The following is a 27,004-nucleotide window of genomic DNA, read 5'->3' on the forward strand; positions in this document are numbered from 1 at the left end:
GCGAACCGACTTGCCTACATGTCTGCGCCCACGCCTACGGAGTCTGTATACTGCGGCGCCGGTGCGCTTGTGCAATGGCGCAATAAATGTATAAGAAAACAATAAAAGCGTAGTAGTAGTCGGCGCTGCACATTCGGTGATGCATAGTTCCCTAGAACTCGCCCCAGAGTTTTACGACTGCAAAGCGTTAGACTAAAGTTGCAGCAGCTTCGTCCGGAACGAGCCTGCGCTCAAAAAGTGGCAGATGCGTTGTCAAGGCCGCAAGTGAACAACAAAAGAACACATTCTTACTGTTCGTAAAAGCTAGCTCATTTATACGTCGCCCACGCATGCCAAGTTATACGGGAAGCCAATGGTGCGTAAGCGTCTTTATGAGAGAGATAACGCAACCAACACAGGTGCTTTTTACCTTGCCGGCGTAGCCAGCCGCTGCATACTTAAATGCGGAATACCTCACACAGCACTATTGTCCTTCGTCACCCACTCCAGCTGTTCAATCATCCCCTTCTTTACGAGCGGTCGTCGATTGCTTCCCCATGTAGGTATCAACATCTTTTCAGTTATCCTGGTTTTCCTTTGATAGCCATCTGGCCTTCAGTTGAGATAAAAATTGACCTTCTGTTAAATTTTAATTGATAGCTCTACTGTTCTTATGCCTTAGCGTAAAGTTGTGGTAGTTTAACGACAACGACCATCTTTGTAAGCTGTAACAACGTTCGCGGAGATGTGTGCAATTCCTTCTGGAATGGCCGTGCGCCTTTTGGAAAATATCGCTTACGTTCTCTCTTGCACTTTACGGTAGTGCAAAACATTAATATAACAAACACGGACATAACAAATCATCGGGTATAATGAAGAAAATCTAAAACGTTTCTCGCCAATACGAGATTGTAACGAATACAAATATGTGTAATGTGTTTGTAACTACATGTAACAAATACTCGTCATAAACTTCGCAATACCGAATTGCGACTTTCGTCATAGTATGTGACCTAGCCTGCACTAAGATGGTGGCGGTGAAGCACGTAGCTTGTGGTTTAGAATGAAAGGGAGCCAGCAGTGCTAATACCCGAAAAGCGAGCACACAACTAACAAATTACGCATATAGAGCTTGGGAACGTTAGGATTTCAATAGTAAACCAAGGGAACAGCTCACAGCAAGAAATATTATAAGTATATTACAGCACCAGCTGTTAATCGCTCATTCCTAGTAGAAAGAGTGCATTTGGATCTCCGGTTTTACCAAAAGGTTCAAGGAGTTAACTTAGTTCCGAGCAACCACTACTAAAAATGCTGAGTTATGGAATTAATATTATTATTATTTGTTTTGAACACATATACGTAGTTAACAGGAAAGGGAAAGCGAGGAGCAGGCTGGCAACTGCCACCGGAAGGGGCACAACGCCTGCCTACTCTTCTGAAGGGAGATGACAGCAACACAGAAATGGAATATAGGAAGGAAGGAAGGAAGGAAGGAAGGAAAGAGGAAAGGAAGAGCAACAGAACAAATCAAAATACTAAAGTAGAACACAGTACAGATCGCACACAGTAGGGCCGGTCACTGATGGTCACGCTACTACAGAATGTTGAATGTTCACGCTACAAACGCGAACCTAAGTTAGTTAACTCTAGAAAGATAAGTAGGGCGCGATGGGCCTGATCACGTTTAGACGCACAACGACTGGGGTATAAACATTTCTCGAGTGTCTCACACCGCAGGCCAAGGAGATGATAGTTTCTCACTAGCGACATGCGCTGCGCACTTAAAGCGGGATACTCAAATATAAGGTGCTGAAGTGTCTCGCAGCAGCCACAAGATGTACACAATGGACTCGTCACACGTCCTTGTCTGTATAAACGTTCGTGCACGTTCACGCAACCAACCCTCAGCTTGAGTAGTTGTGCTCTAGCGCGAGGAGGCAAGCCTCGACCGCGAACACGGGGCGGGAACGTTCCATTTGCGACGCGCTGATCTGGATGCTGCTTGAGTAGGTGGCGACGAATCAGCAGACGAGCGTCATCAAGCTTGCACAAAATGTTTGGGCAGTCACAATTGTTATGAGCGCAACTTTAAGCGAGCCGATCAGCCTCTTCATTTCCGGCGATTCCTACGTGTGAAGGTATCCATTGAGCAACGAGAGATACCCCACGTGATGTAATTTTACTCGCAGAGTCAGTAATGCTGCGCACAAGTCTTCCTCCTCTACACAAGCTGTGCGTAACGCCCCCCTTCCACTGAAGAAGACCCCACACTTCTCGAAAATGCCCTCTTTGATCATGATGCGCAGTGGCCATTTCTCTCGAGGGCTCGCCATCCTATCTATGCTTGCTTGAGTTGAGGGGGGCTCTTGTTGAGTGGAGGAACGTTCTCGAACACGGAAGGCTGAGCAGCAGTAACAGTGCGAGTATGTTGATAAGTGCAACCCATAAACGTTGCATGGAGATAGGTTATACTTCTTTCGACGACGGTTGTCTGCGGTCAGGCGCAGTGGCGCAGCCAGCGGGTGGCACAAGGGCCACGTCGACTCCCCCCCCCCCTCACCCAAGAAATTTTTGTGTTAGTGTGCGGCCTTCCCATCTCCCCTCCCACTTTCCTCCCTCTCCCTGTGCCCAGTCGAACGGATGCACCTGTTTGGCCCCCTTTCCGCCGAATAAAATTTCCGGCTGCGTTATACATGCCTGCACAATGCAGACTTACTTAATCTGCCATACGTTTGTAGTTTAAATAATGCTAAAGCTTCAATGTTTTGCTCTCTTCACTTGCCCAGTGTTCCCAGTATGTTGAAGAGGAAAGCTGTCAGTGTGCTAACCGTCATCGCTGTAGTAGCATCGCTTAACAGATATGCGAAGGCTGAAGATGACAACCCGAATTACTCCGCTGAAAATGACGCCCAGCATCGCCAATCCTTTTCGCAGGCAAGTATCTTTGCAGGATGAAACCAATGCAGGCTGCTTTGTGTCGCGAAAGAATAATGCACCCCCATACAACGACTTCCCGACGAAAAATGAAGAACAGCATATACGTGGTGTTTCAATAAGTTGAACATTTAAAAAAATATATAAATATTTCTTAATTTGGCCATTTCCTTTCTACTGCTTTTACCATCGAGCAACGTATAATGAAACAATTTGTTGCGAAGTGCTATTCTTCGCTTCTAAGCGAATAGATCGAGGATCGAATAATGATCAGTACCTAGCTAACGAACAAAATTACTTTCGCTACCAGCCCACATATCAGACAACTTCGACAGGGCACCCTAAGGTGTCAGCAGGGTCAGGTCAGAAATAACGTGAACTGCACTGCATTCCACGCTATATTTTAACCACATAAAATTGTAGTCAAGTGCCATTCTTACATCTTTCGCTAGCCAGAAATTCTAAACAGAAGCAGCATTCTTGTGATGAAACTGGTTACGGTTATAAAAAATGGTGTTGCTGAACTGAAGCTAGTATCAATTTAACTGCGGCAACGAAATTAAATTATTGGGTTTTACGTGCCAAAACCACTTTCTGATTACAAGGCACGCCGTAGTGGAGGACTCCGGAAACTTCGACCACATGGGGTTCTTCAACGTGCACCTAAATCTAAGTACACGGGTGTTTTCGCATTTCGCCCCCATCGAAATGCGGCCGCCGTGGCCAGGATTCGATCCCGTGACCTCGTGCTCAGCAGCCTAACACCATAGCCACTGAGCAACCACGGCGGGTTAACTGAGACAGCTAGATACTGTGCAGGTGGGATCACTTCTTTTTGTATTTTGCGTTTTGGCACAAGAACTAACCGCGAAATTAAACTCTGTGCTACGACGGTTTTATTTATTGTACTGATTGCCATTTCGATTTTTTGGCCTAGCCTTAGATTTCGTGACTTTTCGTTGCTTCCCGCTCTGATAATGGTTGAGTTTTTGTATACTCGGAAAGGACAGGTGATCGGCCTTCATAGCTTGTGCTGCCAGCTACGGTACATACACAGTATACCGAGGTTTTAATCAAAACAAACGTTTCTTTTTCAAGAGATTTAAAGACACGATGTTGTTTGCCGAAATCGCGTTGGTTCGGCATGCGTGGTACCTGAGCATCTATCCGGCCGATTGGTCGATAAACGTTCCTTTCGGCCCTCTCCTTCATCTTTGCCAGTCGTAATAGGTATCAAAATATAGTTCTCAACGATGCACGAAATGAGAATTAGTCACCCAGTAGGTATACTTAACGGCACGGCCGTAATTAGCATCAATATGATCGAAAATAACTACATTCCGCCATTGGCTTTATTACCTCCAAAATCAGCCCAGCTAATCTCTTAATCAGAAAGGAAAGGACACGGGTCAACCACATTGACGCTAAAGATGGCAACGTTGATGTAGACGGTCGTAAAGAAGAGCCAATGAAAAAGAAAAAACACCACATCTAAAAAAAGAAATACAGGGTCTGGAACGAAATATAGCGTCTGACAATAGTACGAAGAAAGTAAGGCAAATAATACAAAAATAACATGCAAATATGCAACTTTGCATTGTCTATAATGCCCCCAATTGCAGTAAATCAAATTACATAGGCTATGTACGTCAGCCTCGTCTTCTTTCACTACGACTTTGTTTGACACGCCTTTCAATTTTTGTCATTGTTTATGTTTTGATCAACACGGGATTCGTCTTTTACGCACCATGACGCACGGTCTGATGGGTCACTGTTGGAAGATGTATGGTTGGGCCCATCAGTATACTGTTAACTGCAAGTTAATGGCTATCACGAATACAGGTTTAATGCGAGTTTACTTCAATCTGAGGGAGACCTCATAGGCGTCACCACTACTTTCTGCTTATATCAAGCCCTTCAGTGCCGCTTGTCTTGGGGCTCTGGTGATGCGTGAGTATTTCGGCCATCTTCAAGAAGCTGCGACTGCTGATGGCCAGGTTTGTCCTCTCTTTTGTACGCAAAATATTGCTGCCTGCTCTTTTCAAATCGTCATAGTGCCGCCGTCTTACTGATGCACTGAATTAAGTACGTAGTGTTAGTATGCGACGCTGTTTTAGACTAAGAAGATGGCTGTCGACTCACATCGAGTACTTCGTTTCGCCGTTCATCCATCGCCATGTAGTACTCGTTATTCCTATTCTGACGCGAAGCAATCAAATAATTGTCATGCTCAAGTAAACCGCGTTTTCGCTTCACTGAAATCAATCGAAGGAGTTCTAGTCCATGCGCCAAGCAAAGCCCGTTATTTCAGGTCGCAGCTGCACTCACGTGACGGCGAAAGCAGTGAATTAAAATAGTTCAATTTTAAATAACGAGCGCGGTACGAATGATGACTCTTACTCCTGCGTCCGCAGATGATTTCGAAAACCGACCATTTCGTCGGGATCGCCACAAGCGACAAAGATAGGCAGAATATCTGCATCCACCTGAAAATTGAAAATTCCACGGTTAACCAAGAAACTCAAACACTTGAGCTCATTGTGAATATCTCACGCATCTACCAAGATTCAAGGTAAGCACATTTAGGTGGGCTTCTCTGTTGTTTCGAAACGTTTTGCTCCAAGAGTACAAAACGATGAAACATAACCATACAGTGTGTTCGGTCCACTCAATAGATGGCGCATAAGCATGCATGAAAATGAAGAGCATCAGGCGTATTTCCCTAGAGTTCATATTTCTTGTCTTTAAGTGTCCTTGGGATGTCTATCGGCCGTGTTTGCCACTCCACTGTCCAAGCCTGTCGCCTGTCGATTTTTCCTTCGTGTTCACCGGTCCATTTACTTTTACCCAATAAAAATAAAAGTGAATAGTTCAAACACAAGCAGAATTGCTCATTAACATTAGCACCATGTATGTTTCTGCGCGTGCCTCGTAGCCATAGCCTCTAGAATTACCCGTTTCGGACAAGGGCCACCCTGCAAAACACGCACACATTTCTCTCACGTTTAGCCCTTTCGTTAAATATGTGCACACAGAACTGCGTGTGTAAAGCATAAATAGCTGTATCTGTTGCTTCTGCGCAAGTTATCCAGCTGGGTCTCAGTATAGAAGACGTGCTTCACTGAACTACACGAGGGAGGAGCGGTGACGTGTGGTCAGCTCTGCCGAGAATCATTGTTTAGCTGCTTGAGCAATTTCCGGACGTCAACCGATATATTCCGTAATCAACACGCTGCGTTCGAGCTCAACCTGCCAAGCAAAGGAACGCAAACGTTTCTCTCAACTCGTCCCCTTCGATGAAAAATGAAAAGACAGCCCAGCCGCCGGCACCGTCACCAGCACGAAATGGTTTCACCGAAAAAAAAAATTATGCGGATCATCCCTGGCTGTGGCACTCAGTGGATGCGAATCCCCTTTGACGTACATGCTCGCACAGTGGTAAATATATTGACGGTTTGTAATAACACGTTAATTCACGTGGTATAATGCATTATGTAGCCACCATGTCTTATTTATATAGCAGCTGAATTCATGGCATGTGTGTACGGCAATGCTTGTGTAGGTCGAAGTTCTGTCGGAGCCCACCTAACGATGAATGTCAGCGTTAATGTCAATTGAGGCAATTAGCGATCGCGTATTGCAGGCAGAGAGGTGCATTATGTGCGAGGCGTGTAGGAAACCGCATTCCCCCCTCGCGCTTCCCACAGAACGCGTTGAGTCATTCAGAGCCACCACAACGAAGTGATTATCTCTCATCTCCGTTATTCTCTCCGCAAGCACAAAGCATCACCTTCGTCCTCCTGACGTCACTGCGTCCACGTCTTACAGCGGACATCCTAATGAGCTGCTTTTCAAGCGGATAATGCGTAAACAGAAGAATGTTATGACGATAGCACTGTGACCTGTACATTGTAGAAACCAAATATTAGATGAAATGAACGTGTACAGTGTAAGTGTACACAATTTTACGCGTAAAACTTACGTCTATGAAGATTATAACTGCCTTTATCTTGGGCCCTATTTCAATGCCCCTTATTCAAATGCATCTAAAACGCAGAAGCGTTTTTTTCTGATATAACACGTGCCAATCTTAATTAAATTTGTTCCGTTTGACTGAGAAAGTTATATTGTAGTGCCCATTCAAAGCAAAATTTTTCTTCAGCATCAATTTTTTATAGAAATCTTGTTTGCAAGAACAAGGAGGAAATTTACAAATCAGTAACTCTACACCAAGAACAGGTGTCCCGATTCTTTCAACTGCGTACTTTTAGATCATCTAACGCGAATAAACTTGACATGTAAACTTATATATTACGTAATTATGTTAAATCGTTACGAGGGCTTTGCAAGCGTCCTACTGGCACACTAGTGGTGTACTTGAGAACCGTGTATAATTAATCAAGTAGTCTGCTTTACTGTACTATCAGATGTTGTTTACAGAATTGTTATATCATTTAAATTGCTCAGTTACAGAGTTTTAAACGTGATATTACTTTCTCAAAATCTGTAAACTCGAACCATTTTTTAATTGCCTGCCTGATTCAAATTTACTTTCCAATGGTCAATGGATTTTACCTTTCTTTTTTTCTTTTTTAAATGCCACGAACCTCGCCAGATTTATGCAGCGATTACAAAACGGTTCCTGCGTTTCACTGTACTTAGACAGGACCCCGCGAGCTAGAGCTTCCTCTTAAGTCCGATGCTAGCATGCGAACCAGATCTGCATAATTTTAACGCGAATCATTGTTAAGCTTCACCTTACGGTGTTCACGCGAATCCAACAGGGCAGTGTGGTCTATAGCTTGACCAACTCAGTAGTGAGAGCCACTGCATCTCTGTTTTGTGTCATGAAACAACAAGTAATGACATTATACCTATGTATGCGAGGCACGCTACTAGATATACCAAAGCAAGACACAAGTACCTACTAATTGAATAACGATATTCCACGCCTTCTTTCCTTTATAGTATTTTGGCTACATCGTTTTGGTGCGCGATAAGATGGTCGGGCTCATGTCCCCGTAATTTCGCCCGACAAAGTATTACCTTTGAGCCCGTGTCTGCGCGGCGCTCAATTGGTTGCGCAATAAATGTCCACGTTAAGCCTGTACTTATACCATCGGCTTGAATATATCTCTTGGGCACAGCAGACTTCTAAACATATCCCCTAATATTCGACGGTTGTTTTCATTTCCCTAAATTTATCCCAGCTTTTTTTACCCCATGTTTTGGATTATTCGGTGTGTGGTCGATTATCTGGAAAGGCAACGTGCTACGGTGACAGAAGCGGTATCGAATGCTGAAGTACATTAAGATACACGTAACGTGTACGTCTCATCATAATTCGCATCTCGATGTGCCTCGCAAATAACCTTTGTCCTAATCCCATAATCCATTTGCGACGTCAGCACCTACCCCCTGTGCATCTGCCCTGATCTCGTGTAGGCATTAATGCTTAGGTTGTGAACGTTGAAATGCTAAAGAATAAACATTGCATGAGAATAAAGTTGCTCGTGTGCGGCGGAACAGGGTAATGCTTCTTCGCCGGAGTACAGTAAAATAGTCGTGAAGCCTTCTGCGTCATATTAACGTAGGTCACCCTCGTCATCTTCTTGCTGATCTTGTCGAACATATACCTGCTTCATTTTAGGCTAACATCTTTGACCGTCAAGGAAAGCATTACATTATTCCTAACGATGCTCCGTGGAAAGGAACATTCAGAATACTCCCCATGACACCACTTCCCATAGTGCGTTAGATCTGAAACACGCTTCTATAAGACTAAAGATTTGCTTTTCTTTTCTGAGCAGTAGCAATGAAGAAGAGCTGCGCATTGAGGTAACAGAAGGCAAGAACCTTCACATGAATATCACACGGGGTGAGTATCGTAACTACGCCCTCAAATATTATCGTTCTTTCTCTCTTTATTCCCGATGATTGTGTGTTTTCAAGCACACAAAAGTAATTTGTTCCTTTCCTCCTCCCCTTTCGGCGATGAGATCAGCCGAAGAAGGGTCTGTGTGCCTCCATCATCATCAGCAGCAGTAGCTTATTTTTATGACTACTGCAGGACTAAGGCCTTTCCCTCCCTGCGACTTCAAATATCGCCTGTCTTGTGCTAGCGGATTCCAACTTACGCCTGAACATTTCCTAATTTTGTGACTCCACTAATTTTCTGCCGTCCTTGACTGCACGTCGCTTCCCTAGGCGATCGCTATATTACTCTAATTGTCCACCGCTTATCTACCCTATGAATTACATGGCCTGCCCAGCTCCATATTCTAATTTCTCCGCCTTGGCTTTCTGATCCGCGCCACTCTCTTCCTGTCTCTTAACGCTACGCCTAACATTTTTTCTTATATCGCTCATTTCCCGGTCCTTAACATGTTCTCCAGCTTCTTTCTTAACCTCCAAGTTTCTGCCCAATATGTTAGCATTAGCAGAGTGCAAAGATTGCATACTTTTCCTTTCAACGACAGTGGTAAGCTCCCAGTCAGGATCTAGCACATGCTTACCGTATACACTCTAACCAATTTTTATTCATCTGCAAGTTGCCTTCTCATGATCAGAGTGGTCTGTGAGTAATTTGCCTACATAGGCGTACTTCTATGTACATACTCTGGAGGCTGACTGGCGATCCTGAATTCTTGTTCCCTTGCCAAGTTATTGAACGTTGTCTTCTGCATATTAATCTTCAACCCAACTCTTACACTATCCCGATTAAGGTCCTCAATCACTCGTTGCAATTTAGCCCAATCATTGCCCTACAAGACAATCTCATCTGGAAACCATACGTTGCAGAGATATTTGTCGTCGATCCTCATTCCTAACCCGTCCCTGTCTAATAGCTCAAATGCTTCTAAGCATGCTGACAATAGCATTGGAGATACTGTGTCTCTTTGCCTAACCCCTTTCTTGATAGGTATTTATCCGCTTATCTTGTGGAGAACTAGGGTAGCAGGGAACCTTTGCAGATATTTGCTAAGATATTCACGTATGATTCCAGTACTCCATAATTGCACAATGTCTTCATCAAATCCTTTTTATGATCTATCGAAGGCCTTACAAGTGATGGAACTATTGTTGTTACTATTATTTGTCCTGAATATATATATATATATATATATATATATATATATATATATATATATATATATATATATATATGTGTGTGTGTGTGTGTGTGTGTGTGTGTGTGTGTGTGTGTGTGTGTGTGTGTGTGTGTGTGTGTGTGTGTGTGTGTGTGTGTGTGTGTGTGTGTGTGTGTGTGTGTGTGTGTGTGTGTGTGTGTGTGTGTGTGTGTGACAGGAAAGTGAAAGCGAGCCTACTCTTCAGAAATGAGGTGACAGAAACACGGAAATAAAAGATAGGAAGGAAAGGAGAAATGAGGAAAGAAAGAGCAATAGGACAAATCTAAAAGAATAAAGTAGAACACACAGTAGGGCAGGTCACTGCAGGTCATGCTGCTACGGAATGTTAAACAGAAAAAAAAAATAGTTTCTCTGCTACAAATGTCAACCGAAGTTAGTTAATTATAGAAAAGTAAAACGAACGCGATGAGCCTAATCGCGTCGAGGCGAACGACCACTGCATTCGTCGAGTGTCAAACACCGCAGGCCAAGGAGATGATCGCCCCTCACTATAGCGACATGCGCTGCGCACTGAAAGCGGCGCACTCCAATATCCAGGGCTGAAGTGTCTCGCAGCAACCGCAAGATGTGCACGGTTGGCTGGTCACACGTCCTTGTCTGTGGAAACGCTCGCACACGTTTACACAGCCAACCCTCGGCTTAAGCAGTTGAGCTGTAGCACGACGAAGCAAGCCTTGACCGTGAACACCGGGCGGGAAAGTTACATTAGTGACGCGCTGGCCCGCATGCTGCCTGAGTAGGTGGCGTTGAATCATCAGACGAGCGTCATCAAGCTTGCACAAATTTTCAGGGCATCAACAGTTGTTTTTAGCGCAATGTAAAGCCAGTCAGTCAGCCACTTCCGGCGATTCCTACATGTGGAGGTATCCACTGAGCATCACCATCTATTAAAGCATGCGGGTTATGTGGCCCTTCGCAGAAGGTGTCGGTTTCGCCCACACATCCCAGCCAATTGACAATCCTTCGCTCTGCAGAAAAGAGCATGTGGGTTAAAATGTTAAGTCAGTAATCTTCTTTTCCCCTGTGTAAATTTCAATTTCTTGCACGCTCCAATTGGACTTCACCTCTCACTTTTGTCACATTTCTTTCTTTCTTGTTTACCTGTACTGTACAGGGATTCACTAGTACCATGTATATTACTTATTGTCATATTATTAGACATATCGTTTGTCTTGTAAGAACGCACTAGCGTCAACTATATTTATTGTTCAGCAAGTTAAAGATTATGCTTTATCAAACGTTTATACACTTCTGTTTTAGACATGGTTACACCTCGCAAATAATTAATAGGGTCCTAAGAAAATAGATAACTGTGTTTCAACCTTTTCAGACGTGCCCGGTTAAACTTTCAATTAATCAATTAATCAACGAAAAACCGTGCATACAAGGCGATTAATCGACTAAAGGCTAAAATGATTAATGATTACTCGTTAATTGAATAAAAATAATAATCGACCATCTCCAGTACGCACAACGCTCACGCTAGTAGAGCAAAGGCTGAACGCGACCCTGGCTCAGAAGGCAGTGAAGGCACTATTCTGCTTTCTAAGAACGTCTGGTTTGCACAAGCGGCTTTGACCCAATGACTGTCTGTACTCGTCTCTACGCCCTCTCTCTCCCCTTTCTCTCTCTTCCCCTTCTCCCTTCCCCCAGCTTAGTGTAGCCAACCAGACTCTTGACTGGTTATCATCCCTGCCTTGCTTATCTCTCGCTCTACCTTTCTCTCCGTCCCTCTCTCTCTGTCTCTCTCTTTCTCTGCCTCCACCACGGAAGCCATTGGGCAGAGCGTGCGGATGCGTGGTAGTTTTTCATCGGACAAGAGTCTTGCTATTTTGTCCTACCGTGCACAAAGCAAATGGGGAAACGTATTATCAGAATTGTTTTATTTCCGATTGTAGAATAATCATTCTTTTTTTCTTGTTTCACGGCGTTTGCTGGGCTAAGGAAATGTGTAGCGCAAAGATAAAAGAAAATGATTAAAAGAAGTGCAATTTCGTAAGTTCCGTTCTCTTTAGTTTGATCATTTTATTATTCCTTATCACTTTCTCAATTCTGTCACTTCAGAAAGTGAAGCTTTTACTGTTCTGTCACTGTTACGAAGGAGCGCGACATCTCTTCGTCGCGTTTCTGAGTGGGCCATGATCGCGGTGACACGTCGAGCTTCAAAGTGTTCTTACACGTAGTAGAAGTTCTGCCATGCCATGTGTTGGTCGGAGCGCTTTTCATGGCTGCACTGGAGGGAGAAACGGCAGAAGTAGACAGTATTAGGAAGAATACAGACACCCACGCATGCTGCCAGACTTAATAACCGCGATTTCATCGCCCAACAGCCTTTAATAAGGCAGCAAGCATGATTTATATAGACATGGAGACAGCTTGATAAAAATTACGCAACGTAGTTGAGGTAGCTCAACATATATATATATATATACACGATAAAGAAAAAGTTTACACACTTTGGGGCATATCTTGTCCCCAGTCAATAATGATCAGGAATATTGCGAGTGAGTTTTCTTTTTTTTTGTGTGTGTTTTTGAAAACACGGCACACACTACTTTCCTAACAAGAATTCTTCGTTACGCTGAAAATGCGCATGTCGTTCGTGAATTTAAAGTTCCGCGCGAACAGCGTTAAAAAAAAAGGAAATCAACGTAAAACAGATGGCAGTTATTTATCGAGGTCTGCAAAAGCCACATAGACTGCAATTTTCTTTTTTTTTTTTTTAGAGGTGTGACGGACTAAGATTTTACGCAAGAACGGCCTCACTTGGAAAAAGATATGTCTTCGGAAATTTCAGTTACCACTGGGACACATTTCAGTGAGAATGCGTACGAAAAATCGGCCCCGAATTATGAGGCGAAGTGCTTATTCGCGTTTACTCTGTTCTGTCCGTCCAAGGTTCTCATGTGATAGAGGTACGTGGCGAGCTTGTTCCAAGTGAAAACCAAACCTGCTTCATCGTCGTGCCGAAGTACAATGGCGATCAATGTGAGTGGTCATCTTTTGCCGCCAATTATTATGCGCAATATGTGCTGGGCAAAATATGGTGCACGTGAAATTTGCAACACATGCGCAATATGCACTGTCTGAATCAGCTGACGTGGGGTGCCCGCGGCCTTTGATGACAGCCTCAATCGACAAGCTTAGGAGGATTTCGTTTTGCTGAAGTGAGATGCTTACAAGGTTATACCAGTTAGAAAGGTTAGAAAAAAAAATAGAAATATTTACCACCGAAGTCACTTCGCTGCACCAAAATCAAACCAAGTCGGGTTTTCACGGACTCCGCGCGCATCACAACTCACTCACCAGGACACGACCAGGCGGGCTCCTTCAAAATTGAAGACTCACTCGCTCAGGCTCCCCGAATCGTAGGCTCAACACCGCTCGTAGCTATAGAGCAAGATTCACTTCTGATCTAGGGTACCCAGTTTCGCATGAAGGTCTCTGGGCTCAAAATCAATCGGCATTGTGTCTGAGTCGGACATTCTTGGAGTCACCAAAACATGCACAAACTTGCATTCAGTAAAACAGACTTGTACTCGACGAATTACATGTGAATAATTACTTGTTATCAGTTACATTTCTTCGTAAACTTGTGACTTAGCGATTACTCATCAACGTTCACTGTAATTCAATAACTTTTTTTGTCAGTGACCAATTGCATGTTATCATTTGCGTTATCCACGAGACTTGCTCTAACAGGCGGCGCAGCTTTGAGAAGCTTATTTTGGTGAAAGCAACAACATAACGCCTGAGGTCACGCCAAGCAGCAGCCTCGCGAAAGAGCATGTCCGGAAAGGGAAATCAGGCTCTCAGTTGTTTTTTTCTTTTCTTTTCCTCTTGAACCCGTGTTGGTATTTCTCGCTAACGGTCGAGTGCTACTTTAAAAAAAAAACATTGCATTTTGGGGTTTTACGTGCCAAAACTACGATATCATTATCAAGCACGCCGTAGTGGGAGACTCCCAATTAATTTTGACAACCTGGGGTTCTTTAACGTGCACCCAATGCATGGCACACGGCTTTTTTTTTTGCATTTAGCTCCTATCTAAATGCTGTAGCCGCGGCCAGGATTTAGTCCCGCGCCCAGGGGCTTAGCAGCGCAACACCAGAGCCACTACCCCACCAGCGCGGGTAAACATGCAACATAGGACGTTGTTGCTAGCAATTTACATACGGACGAATTTTCCAACATTTAAATTTTAATTGGCCCAACCTGGAACTTGTTCTTCGTGTCCCAGCAGCAATCAAGCGTGGCTGTTGATTAGCGATCCAGATGGCGCAGTGAGGGCTACCTTGTACTCGAGACCCGTATAAGTTACAACAGCACCATAACCTCGAGAAACCACACCGGGTGAACTGGCGAACCTCCCCCTTTTTTCCTGTATTTTCCTCCTCGAGCGACTTTTGAGTGTCACTGCCGATGCGTTGAGAACAAAGACGAGGGGCGATTACCTACAAAAATATTAAAACCAAGTGTTATTGTAGATAATTAAGCAATGCATGCATGAAGTGCTGGAAAGAACGCACTGAAAGTGTCAGGCCAGCTCGTCCTGTTCACTGTATTTGTACAATTCTAATAAATGTTTGGTAGAAATTAACGAAGTAGTGCGCGATTACTCTTGCGTGATTCCTCAATTGTTTAGATGGGGCAGTAACTGGTAACAGTAATCAATTACATATTTTAATGAAGTGTGTGTAATTGTAACGCGTTACCTTTTTTCTGTAACGCATACAGGTCTGACTAAGACTGTCAGAGACGCACACCCGCGTAGACAAACATTCAAAGTTCCGAACAGCGGCCAGTTTGCAGAGAACGCAATTGGCTGTTAACTTAACGCAGTTTGGGTCCTTGCAAATGTGCATTGAACAGTGACGAAGCGTCAGTGATAAAGAGCCACTCTAACCTAAAGAACCGAACAAGATCGCTGCGAACATCCGCTTTGGTCTTCGAAACCGCGTGAGCAACGTCTCGGTTATTTACGAAATGTTGAGAAAGTGGCGGTGTGCAACACCCCATTTGTTCGTGTAAGCGCTTCACTGCCGAAAGGAACGTTAATTCCCACGCGCGTTTGTGTAACCGGAAGTGTTGCGCGAAGGGCTAAGGATAGCGCTTAAGGAAGTCTCACGGCTTCTGTATGCATGTCATGGCGACCCTGAACACGTTCATACGTGATAGCAAATCACCGAACAGCGAAAGACGCACAAGCGGAGCAACTGCCGGCCCAGACTTCCAGGCTAACGCCGCCTATAGCAAATAACAAAAAATCTATCCTATAATATTCAATCAGCTTTACTTATGTCATGTATCGTTAGCTATACAAAGGAGTAGAGGTGCTCCCCATGCAGAAATTGTGGCAGTGGCTCAATTCAAGCATGACGGAGGTTTACAAAATGATAAACACTTCATGGAACTCCACGGTGGTGAAACAAGGGATGTTGCGGAAGTCGGGACTTCCACTTGTCTGCAGGTGGGTGAAAAAGAATTGGCGGATGATGTGGGAGTCGATGTGCGCGAAGCTTTGTATGCTGTTTGCTTTGAACGATGATTATGATCGGCGATCATGGCGGCGAATGTGCAATTTTTTAAGCGTTTAGACCAATACGAGAGCGGTGAGTCGATGCTAAGCGTTATCTTGCGTGCACCACTGATGTTTGTCTGCGTAATCCACAGAACACACAATGAGAGTTGTTTGCTTGAGGCATTGTTGTACGTCCTTTTTCATAATCTGTGACAGTTGAGCCTTGTCATTGTCTCGCATGGCAGATCGCATCGCGGCAGAAGTGTTAAAATTTAATATAATAGTTCGGCCGTGCATGATTCAGTTGACTATTGTACAATTGTATGGGCACGTTGAAATACATACATTCGCGGTTTGCACCACGTTTCATTGCGTAGCGCGAAGGCACTGCCATTCAGCGTGACGCTTCTTTGGGACTCGGGTGTCGTCGACGCTGAGTGCACGCTTTGGAGCCGTTTTTGCTGGCGCGTGTTTACGTGCTCCTTCCGCACACGTGACCAGTACTCTGTTGAGACGCCAGCTCCAAGCACTCTCTTCAGGCTATGGCCGATTGTAATGCTTACGCTATCACAGCCCAGCACGCGAGTTCAACAGCACAACACGTATACATCTTTTTTGTCGCGTAGGAAAGCAAGCACAGCCCATGCCATACGCACAGACCACGCATGCGCAGACTACGCACAGACTCAGTGCGGACGCGAGCGCCATCTGGTGGTGTTGCAAGGAACCCGGCGGCGCGCGCGAGCCACACCACAGCAGCAGCGGCAGCGCCCGAAAAGTCGAACGAAGCGAGAGAAAAAGTTTCGCTTTCAGAGAACGTTTTTTTTTTTTTTTTTTGTAGATGCAGGGTGAGAAATTTCAGGCACGCGAGCTCCTGCACCCTCTCCTGGCAAGACTAAGTGCTTCTGCGTGGTAACGTTGGCGCGGGAACAACGTAGACGATAAATATCTGTAAAGGTATTTTATGACCATCGCCATCAGCCTGTTGTTAGGCCCACTGCAGGACGAAGACTGCTTCCAGTGGTATCGATTAGCCATTTCTTGCGCTAGCTGATTCAACTTGCGCCTTCAAGTTCCCTAATTGCATCCACGCACCTAGTTTTCGGTCGTCAGCGGCTGCGCTTTCCTTCCTTTGGCGCCCATTGGGCAACTCTAATGGTCCACCGCTAACCTGCCCTACGCATTACATGGCCTGGCCAACTGTAGTTTTGCTCTTAATGTCAACTAGAATATCGGCTATCGCCGTTCACTTTCTTATCCACAGCACTCTCTTTCATTATCTTAACGCTACGCCTAACATTTTTCGTTCTATCGCTCTTGCACGGTCCTTAACTTATCGAGTTCCTTTGTTGGCCTCCAAATTTTTACACCCTTAGTAGCACCGATAGAATCCGATAATTGTACCCTTTTATTTTCGACGACATTGGTACGCTTAAAGTCAAGATTTGTTAATGTCTGGCGTATGTTCTCCAAGCAATTGGTAATATTATGTAAAAGCCTCCTCATAATCAGGGTCTCCTGGGAGTAGCTGACCAAGGTAAACGCTTTCCTGCACCAACTCCAGAGGCTGACTGGCGATCATTAATTCTTGATGCCTTGCCAGGATACTACTATTATCTTCCGTATGTTAATACTCAAGTCTGCTATGGCACTTTATCAGTTAAGGTCCACGATAGTTTGTTGCAATGTATTCGCAGTGTTGCTGAACAGAACATTGTCATCTGCAAAGCGAAGGTTGTTGAGATTTTAGATTGTATGGTACAGTGCGAGGCAGGGACAAGGGACGCAAGAAAAACGAGCACCAGCGCTTGTGCTCATTTTTCTTGCGTCCCTTGTCCCTGCCTCGCGCTGTACCACACAGTCTAAAATGAGAAACCAACTAGCCGAAACCATCACCCTTCTAAGTTCTCGAGATACTCGCCGTTGATCTTCACTGCTGCTCTTTCCCAGTCTAATAGCTTGAATACTTCTAAACGTGCAGTGAAAAATGAGGGACAGATTGTGTCTCCTTGCCTGACCCCTGTCTTTATAGCTAATTTAAAGGGGCACTAAAGGCAAATACTAAGCGGACGTGGACTGGTTAAATACCATTCCAGAAACCTCGCAACACTTGTTTCGTGCCAACAAAGTACTTAGTTTACGAGAAAATTGCATCTGAAGGATCCGTATACCTTTATCGCAATTTCAATCTCCCGCCACCCAACCGGAGGAGTGGTGACGTTGCATACGCCGTCACCACCTTTTGCTGCCGTCGGTGAGTAAAGCGGCGCCCGACAGACGGCGGTACCGAGCCAAGACAGAGTGGCGGATTCGCCGCTGCAGCTGCTTTTTGGTCAAGTGGCGTAGACCGTTCGGGCATCCCGCGACATCACATGGAAGTTGAATTCTCTGCTACTTGCGATTTGTGCGGGTTTCATGAGCGAGCAAAACCAGTGCAGCACTATGCGATAACTATTGAAACGCGAAAGCGTGGGCGGCTCGGAGTCTAACGAAAACGAAACCTTTCGACCGACCGCGTCGTTGTCAGGGTTATTTCAAGGAGTTCTTATTTCGAAAAGTAAAATAGAACTGGACAAGTAGCATTTTATTTCGTCTTATAATACAATACAAGGACGTTTTCTGCAACGAGTGGTTGAGTACTAGAGACAGAATTGAACTGAGGAGTGCTTTCGTCATTGGCCAAGTACTTGAATGCCCCGCGGTAGTCTCCAATCATGTACTGCATTTACCTCAATTTCTCGACAATTAAGGCTCTGTTCGCGATAATATTGATTCCTTAGAAATTATTGAGGACTAATATATCACTTTACCTTGACTTATTATTTGCCTTTAGTGTCCCTTTATTAAGCTCACTCTGCCGGTTCTTGATAGACTCAGCGCCCCGGTGGCCAGGATTTTCGTTGACGTGGTTGCGGGAGCCATACGCCACCTCAAGAGCATCTTTGCTAAGTTTCTTTCCGGTTCCTTTTATCTTCTTTTTGAACCTTCTTGGTTTGAGATGATCAGTAATTTTCGGTTCACAAAAAAATTTGTCGAAACAATTAATTTCCTTGCATGTCCTCCGGTTAGCAGTATACACAAGCTCAATTTTAGTATATCTTGACACTTCTTGCCAAAAAAAGAAACAGGAAAAATTGCCTTATTGCAGCTCGGGTAAAGATAAAGCGTGCATGCATGCCGGCGTGTCCATATGAAATTAGTAAAGGCAAGGCGCAGAAGACCAGGACTCACGCAGAACACAAACGACAGGACCGGCGCCCCAATGTAGAAGAAATATGCTCAAGTAAAACTCTTGCTTGGGCTAGTTGGTTCATGCTTGGCTTAGTAGAGGCAAGGCGCAGACGACCAGGACTCAGGTCGTTTGTGTCCAGGTCGTTTGTGTTCTTCTTGAGTCCTGGTCTTCTGTGCCTTGGCTTTACTAATTCAAGCGTCAACCAACTAGCCCAAGCAAGAGTTTTACATGACCGTATGAAAGTGCACGCGTGTCCTGCTGTGTGTTTGAGTCGTGTTGTTTTTTTCTGTACCTCACGCATGTTATTCGCTTGTCCAGCTGGACCTTACTTCGTCTTCGCCGACGCCCGTTTGCCAAGCAGCGAGGTCGACGAATGCAGAAAGGAGCTTTGTAAACGTATCGGCAATTATGGAGCTAAATGCTTCCAAACCGACTGCAGGAAGCAGCAGAACAAAGATACGAGCGCTGAAGAATAAATATGAAGATTGTACGTCCTTTAACGAATGCTATGGCAATCATGAGCATACACTGATCGAGTCGAGAGAGTGTCGCGAAGACACCACAAGGGTTCGGCACAATCATAGCAACATTATCTATACATATGTTGCTGACGCGAACAGTTGGACAAAGTATGGCTATATTTCTTTTATCCTAAGCGCGTACTTCTCACGCCTGCTGTCTGCTACAATAAACAGTGTTTTGCCGTTCTCGTTGCGTAGTGCTCATTTTCCAGAACCAGGGCTGGTGCTGCGGCGACGCCCTCAGTTAGCCGCAAGACGTGACCATTGTTCAGCTGTTGGTCGAGCTCTGGAAACTCTCTCCAACATTGCGCAAAATGTGTCAGCCTACACTGTGTTCGCAGATGAGCGCCGACCTCAGCGTCATTGATTTGTTTTGCAGTGTAGTCTGGACGCGTTATGCTTGCGTTTCCGCCCCCCCCCCAAACCCTCGGTTGTATAGCGTTTCTCTTTAAGCGTAACGCATCCAGTTCAATCTACTTCTGCAGTTTTATTGACCAACAGGGCGATCTGGCTAAAGACGCCACGTAGTAGGAGTATGCGGGTTACTTCCCTCCATCCGGGGCATTTTTAACGCCCACGTGTGCCTGATCAAACGGGGCTTTTTTTGCATTTAGCTCCCATTGGAATGCAGCCACTGCGGACGAGCTACGAACCGGCAAGCTCGAGCTAAGCTAGCAGTGTCCCGCCATAGTGACTGAGCTACCACGGAAGGGGGTAGAAGATGGACTGAAACGAACAAACTTATTTATATTCCACGAGAAACAGCGAGCGAATTATGGGCAACGCATAGGCCCATATGCATATGCATAGGAAAGCATATGTGGCTAATTATGCCCTTTCTAGTAAATTACTGATGAACGAGCTCAAGAATATTACAACTGGGTTTTACGAACTGTGTGGAAAGCTTTTCCGCTGTCCTGGGATAACTACAGGGGTATGAAGTTCATATATGGGGGAATAACTTATAGGTGTGCAATTGTTTCAATATGTGGATATTTATTCATTTGTTGTACCCTCAGGGCATACAGGCATACAGAGCATTAAAGAGTGGAGGGGCTATCATCAAGAATATAAGGGAGAAAATACAAAATAAAGCAGAAAAACACAATGAACAACAAAAAGAACAATAATGTCATCAAATAAGATGAACTGAAGTGGTCTTTTTAGATGTACGAAGAGAGAAAAAGAAACAAAACGATGCGCAAAGTGAACAGATGTGAGCACACAAGGAAGTGTTATTCAGATTATGTTGGCGAACTTTCGCTGCTGTACGTTGCTGCTCATCAGCCGAGCCAGCTGTGCGCGCGCGCGCACGCTCTTGCACCTTCTCGTTCGTGTACCCCTTCCACCCCCCACCCCCGGCTTTTGTGCCGAAATATCGTCTGCGTTCCCCTTCACCACTGCATCATATATATATATATATATATATATATATATATATATATATATATATATATATATATATATATATATATATATATGGCGACAGTTCTCTCACGAGCATTCACTGTTGCTCTTCGTTTTTCTTTTCTTTGGGGGGGAGGGGTGGACGCGCTATACGTCGCTATTAGGTGAGCGGAATGGAACACGTTTGCACGCTTCGAGACCGAGAATAAAGGTGAGCAGTCGAAGATAACAGTGCAACGCTTGGCGCGTTCGCTCGCTATAGGATTTTGAGCCCGCGCCACTCGCCAAAGTAGCTAGTCCGCGTGGCGGCCTAACTTCGACCGTTATTGCGATCAGCATTAGTTGGTGTGCGATGGGAATGCAAGTGTCGGGCAGGGCACTCAGCGTACTACTATCAGCGTCAAATGAAACGTGAACAGCGGAGCGCGTGGCCCAAGCATAGGTAGAAGGTACAGTGCGCGCCTTCCAGGCATCACTATTGATAGGTACGCACGTATTTGTTCTTATATTTGAGAGGGAGGACATAAAAGACAACAAAAGGTAAAATATTGAAGCTTACGGCGAGAATTGTCGCACAGTTCGCGGCAGCCATGAGTGCTATCGCCGCGAAGAGCGGTGCGTGTGGTGGAGTTTGCACCGTCATCACTGCACATAGATTCACTTGTGTACTTTGCCACTTGTTCGCCACATTCATTCTTTCAATCGGCGAACTTGCGCAGCGCGATATCGCTGGCAGCCGCTACTGTGGCCGGCTTAGGCGTGACGAGCGCGTTTGGCCGGTTGACTCACAAACTGGCACAGTGCGGCCAAATCACACCTGCACGCTTGTCAATGGGGATGACTGGACTGTGCGCACTATACCTTCCCTAATGCTCCCTCCCCCCCCCCCCCTTGGGCAACGCGCTCCACTGTTCACGTTTCATTTGACGCTGATAGCCTGATAGCACTATTGATAGCATATGCTGATAGTACGTGCTCCGTCGGCTTGAGGAGGCTTGTGTAGCAAAGGCCAGACTCGTGTTACTTGGCGCCGCGCACGGAACAGCAGGTTTCCGGACCTTTCGTCCGCGCCGTTCACAAACCCGACGCGGACAACGCCGGTGAGTTTGCTTATAAGTCTATTTGCTATGGCTCCAGTAATTTTATCCATCGCCAGATTACAGGGCAAATCTAACCAGTAAAAAAATATTCGGCAGAACTCATCTCGCGATTACTGTTTATGGTACGGGAATAGCATTGAAGCAATATAGCTACAGACAATATTCCCAAAGTGGCGTTCATTAACGACTTGTAGGAGTAATTCTGTGGCATTTGTTGCTTCGGTTATGTGCCACATAGTGCGATATCGTCCCAATTTGCTATGGCACTCACTTTTCAAAGTCAACCATGACCACAGTGGCACGACGAAGACTGTACTACGCCGATGCAGTGACGATGGAAAAACGAAAAACAAATGATATCGATGAGATGACAAAGGCTGTATAAGTACGACGGCAATGAAATGTCGATTCTTAAATTATGACGATGGTGTGAAGACTATGACAATATGACGAGAATGGTGTGACAAGAGAATATGACGGCGCCATGAGTAGAATGAGATGACCACGACTGCATGGTGGCAATGTCTTCATGGCGAGTGTATTACGGCAAGCGGATAAATAAGACGGGGGATACTATGACGACGGTGGCGCCACCATAGGAGCTCGACAATCGTCTGACAAAGACGGTATGACAAGGGCGGCATCTACACGATATAATGGTGACAGTATGATTACAATAGAATGACGTAATTGACATCGATGAAACGACGAAGGCAGTAGGACGACGAAGGTATGTCGACCGTGGGATGACGATAGTAAAGTGATGCCGATTATAAAACGAGAGCGTGAAAACGATGGTATGAAGACGATGGCATGACGAGAGTCGGATGACAAAGCTGGGGAATGACGACGATGCAACGGAAACGACGGCATCACAGCCACGAGCGTATATCCCTAGTGGCCCAAGCAATTGGTGAGCTCGGATCAGGGGTCGGAGGGAAATGCATGACGACGACAGCATGACAAGAGTCGGATCACGAAGTTGCAATGACGGCGATCGAATGATACCGATGGCATCGCGACGGCCGTGTGACAAAGACTGCATGACGACTGTATGATGGCAATGGTGTGGCGATGATGGCATGGTGAGAGCCGTATGCAAAGACCACGACGGCATCGCGCCCACGAACTCACACCTAGCGGCCCAAGCAAGTCAACTTGGGTCACTCGGTCGTCATAGGAGGCTACTAGTTGGCTAGCTGGCTGGCTAGCTGGCTGGCTAGATGGATGGATGGATGGATGGATGGATGGATGGATGGATGGATGGATGGATGGATGGATGGATGGATGGATGGATGGATGGATGGACGGACGGATGGACGGACGGATGGATGGACGGATGGATGGATGGATGGATGGATGGATGGATGGATGGACGGACGGATGCATAGATGGATGGACGGACGGATGGATGGATGGATGGATTCAAAACACCTGAAGTAGGCAAGTAATGCTATTCGCATTAATAAGGGCACGCCGAAGTGTAGTAGCAGCGTGTGCAGAGTCATCATCATCATCAGCCTGGTTACGCCCACTGCAGGGCAAAGGCCTCTCCCATACTTCTCCAACAACCCCGGTCATGTACTAAATGTGGCCATGTCGTCCCTGCAAACTTCTTAATCTCATCCGCCCACCTAACTTTCTGCCGCCCCCTGCTACGCTTCCCTTCCCTTGGAATCCAGTCCGTAACCCTTAATGACCATCGGTTATCTTCCCTCCTTATTACATGTCCTGCCCATGCCCATTTCTTTTTCAACTAAGATGTCATTAACTCGCGTTTGTTCCCTCACCTAATCTGCTCTTTTCTTATCCCTTAACGTTACACCCATCCTTCTTGTTTCCATAGCTCGTTGGGTCGTCCTCAATTTAAGTAGAACCCTTTTCGTAAGCCGCCAGGTTTCTGCCACGTAGGTGAGTACTGGTAAGACACAGCTATTATACACTTTTCTCTTGAGGGATAATGGCAACCTGCTGTTCATGATCTGAGAATGCCTGCCAAACGCACCCCAGCCGATTCTTATTCTTCTGATTATTTCCGTCTCATGATCCGGATCCGCCGTCACTACCTGCCCTAAGTAGATGTATTCCCTTACCACTTCCAGTGCCTCGCTACCTATTGTAAATTACTGTTCTCTTCCGAGACTGTTACACGTTACTTTAGTTTTCTGCAGATTAATTTTTAGACCCAGTCTTCTGCTTTGCCTCTCCAGGTCAGTGAGCATGCAGTGCAATTGGCGTGCACTGTGATTCTCCGCATATCTAAGTACAGGTAATTCACACCATTCGGGGCGCATCTTGTACGCAAGCAGCAATCGTCATCCCTTTTGCTTGCGTGTTCTTTCTGGAAAAGGATGCGCTCGCTACTTTCCTGTGAAGAATGCTACGTCGCGCTTATAACGCGCATACCATTCGTGAACTGCTATTACAGGGCGCGCAGCGTTAGTGAAAGCTAGGAAACAAAGCTAGGAAATTTGCGAACGTTAGGTGGAGATTATTGTCGTGGGATAATAAATGCACTCCAAAACGGGCAAACGCTTGTTAGAATGCATTAAAAAGGAAATGGCCAAGCGCCCGTCCTTCGGTATCGTAGGAGTAAAAGAACGGCGACTTCGCTACCTGTTTCTAAACGAGGTTTCCGCAAAGAACAGCTTTGGTGCTAGCGCTCATGACGCTAGGGCCAATGGATAGAAATGGAGAGATATCGAAGCAAAGACAGGGAGGTTAACCAGAGCTTGTGTGCCTTTGGCTATCGTACTGGGGAAGGGAGAATGTCGTATGAGAGGCTACGTGTGTGAAAGTGGTATGCCACTATAAGAAAATTCTTTCTGCTGTATGTATAGTGCAACATCATTATACGACGCAAAATGTGTTCGTGTAGTTTATTGCTATCCCAAATGTATTTAGCACTCTAGATGATAACGGACAACTTGACGCGCCTTTGCAAGGGGGGTGGAGTTGGGAAGCATTCGGCGTTATGGTAGCGCTGAACTTAGCGCCAACAGTTGGTGGTTTTGCGTGCTGCTGTCTCGCGCCAGGCCTGCATTAATTCTTTACTCTTTAGTTTACATCGTGTCATTACTAAGCACGCTTTAGCAACGCCTCCATGACACCAAAACTGGAACCCACGGACCAGTCCGGGTTCCAACTCTGATCACCCCCGCTGTTCATGGATGCCCCGGAAACCCTGCGACGCTTGCTTTATCGCAATCTCAGATCCTCTACTGAGGTCTCCATTTGCCGGTTATATATTTCCTCCTGGGCATTTGTAAACAATCCATGCCTCTCACGGTGGCAGGGGCAGCTAGGGAGGAGGGCAGCGCGGCCAATTTGTGACGCAAAGTTCAGCGTTGCCGCACTCATGTGGTGAAAAAACATTGCGAAAATTACGACGCGGATGCCATAGTCCGCCAACTGATAGTTCATTTATTGTAAGCTGATTTATTGAATAAGCTATCAAGTGATGTGTTTCGAAGAAACGTAAAGGCATAGAACTGTCCCACAAAATTTCGACAAAGCAAATGCTTACATTGCAGCTGGCTACTTTTGAGCTACCACTACGTTGCTATTGCTGATGCGGTTCCGTTCCGATCTGAGTGTGACAACTTGTGACGTTTGACTTGGAAACGACTGCGTGAGGCTTGTAAAAGAGCTTTACATTTTCGATCAAGGCTTACTGGTATTCTGCTATATGTGCTGTTGTGCATAGTAAATGTACGTGTGCTTAACTTTCACTGGTTGCGGAATTTGTCACATGTGCCTCTTCCTTCGGGACCAGTCGGTTTGCTTAGAACCAGCGGCAAGTTACGCATTCGGATAAACAGCTTATTAGCTATGGCGTTCTGCTCTTTTGTGAAGGTCGTAGGCTCATAACCCAGCCACGGTGACCGCATGGTAACGGCGGCAGTTATGTGGCATTGTGGACATAGAAAACGATCAAAAACTTGGAGGTTGCTTAAGCTTCGCATGTAACAGTGAAACGCGACAGCATTCAGAGATCGGCCGCTTATCACATACCCACACCCACACCCAAAATGCATTAACAAAATCACAGGGGGCAAGGAAACCGACCAATGTAGGCTCTGTTCAGAAACAGGAACACTCACACACACATAATGTGGGAATGCACCTCGCTCCCGTTCTCTCATCCCCCCGTCAGCAGCGAGACTGACTGGACAGCCTGGCTCAGTTCCGGGGACGTCGACCGACAGCTTGAACTGGTGGACTGGGCGGAAAAGGCCAAGCAGGCCCAGGGCCTTACTTGAGCCCAAACCCTCAGCCGCGTCCCCATTTTACCCTTCCCCATTTCAATAAAGTTTATCACCACGTATCACGCTTCCAGGGAACTACAGGTTATGTAAGCATAATGTTTACTGCCAAACGCTGCACGCTGCATTGCCAAGTATATTTGCCTAGGCCTGGGTACAGGAAGTCATCCGCTGTTGGACATAGTCCGAAGGGCGTGCTCTGTAACTCATTTAACAGACGGAGGAAAGCATGACGCTTAGTCAAAATACATACCAAGTTTTTTAACATCAAACCAAGACAATATAGAGCACCACAAAAGGTTAATGAATAGCAAGCATGGTTTGTTCTCTGTGTGAAGTTACCTTCCCGGTTTCGATGCGTTCAAAAGCACCTTAATTTATCACTACACAAGCTTGAAATGGAAAAGTTGTTTTTTATGGACCACCACCAGTAAACTATACAAAATTTTAAAAATACGGAATCCCCAAGGAGTTTGTAGCACAGGCATGTACATTAGCTGAGGACACATGAAATGTATAAAGGAGAAACTTGTGACCCGGGCTAGCGTTTGAGCTTGCCTAGGGCGTGTGGTGCACAATTACATTTCTTTCGCGAAAGCTAAGAAAACTGCGATGACATAAGAGAAACGCTAAACACAGATTTCAAGTTCAATATAACGCCTAGCCAGTTTCCCCATGAAACAACGCAGTCTTATAGCTTAAAACTTTTAAACATTGCATTTGGTCAGGTCTATACCTGTCAAAGAACTACGGTGCATAGGTCCACTTCAAGCTCTCCGATATAGCAACCATCCTTCTGCATTCAACACGATGCAATGTGTTACTGAGTGCAAGATAACAGATTTGATTCGCAAGCGTATCGCTCAGCATAAATATTTGCAGAATGCTAAA

At 45.5% G+C, this 27,004-nt stretch overlaps 1 protein-coding gene across 1 annotated transcript in view; it reads left to right on the forward strand.

The window, feature by feature from the left end:
- Positions 1–411: 411 nt before the first annotated feature.
- Positions 412–27,004, forward strand: part of LOC142559273 (uncharacterized) — a 33,353-nt gene continuing 6,760 nt past the window's right edge. Inside the window, exons 1-5 of the mRNA XM_075670896.1 lie at positions 412–538; positions 2,769–2,916; positions 5,331–5,488; positions 8,727–8,794; positions 12,966–13,055. Of these exons, the coding sequence (XP_075527011.1) occupies positions 2,779–2,916; positions 5,331–5,488; positions 8,727–8,794; positions 12,966–13,055 (454 nt within the window). The 5' untranslated portion in view covers positions 412–538; positions 2,769–2,778. The remainder of the gene's footprint in view (positions 539–2,768; positions 2,917–5,330; positions 5,489–8,726; positions 8,795–12,965; positions 13,056–27,004) is intronic.

Source organism: Dermacentor variabilis, chromosome 10 (assembly GCF_050947875.1).
Source record: "Dermacentor variabilis isolate Ectoservices chromosome 10, ASM5094787v1, whole genome shotgun sequence".
Taxonomy (NCBI): Eukaryota; Metazoa; Arthropoda; class Arachnida; order Ixodida; family Ixodidae; genus Dermacentor; species Dermacentor variabilis.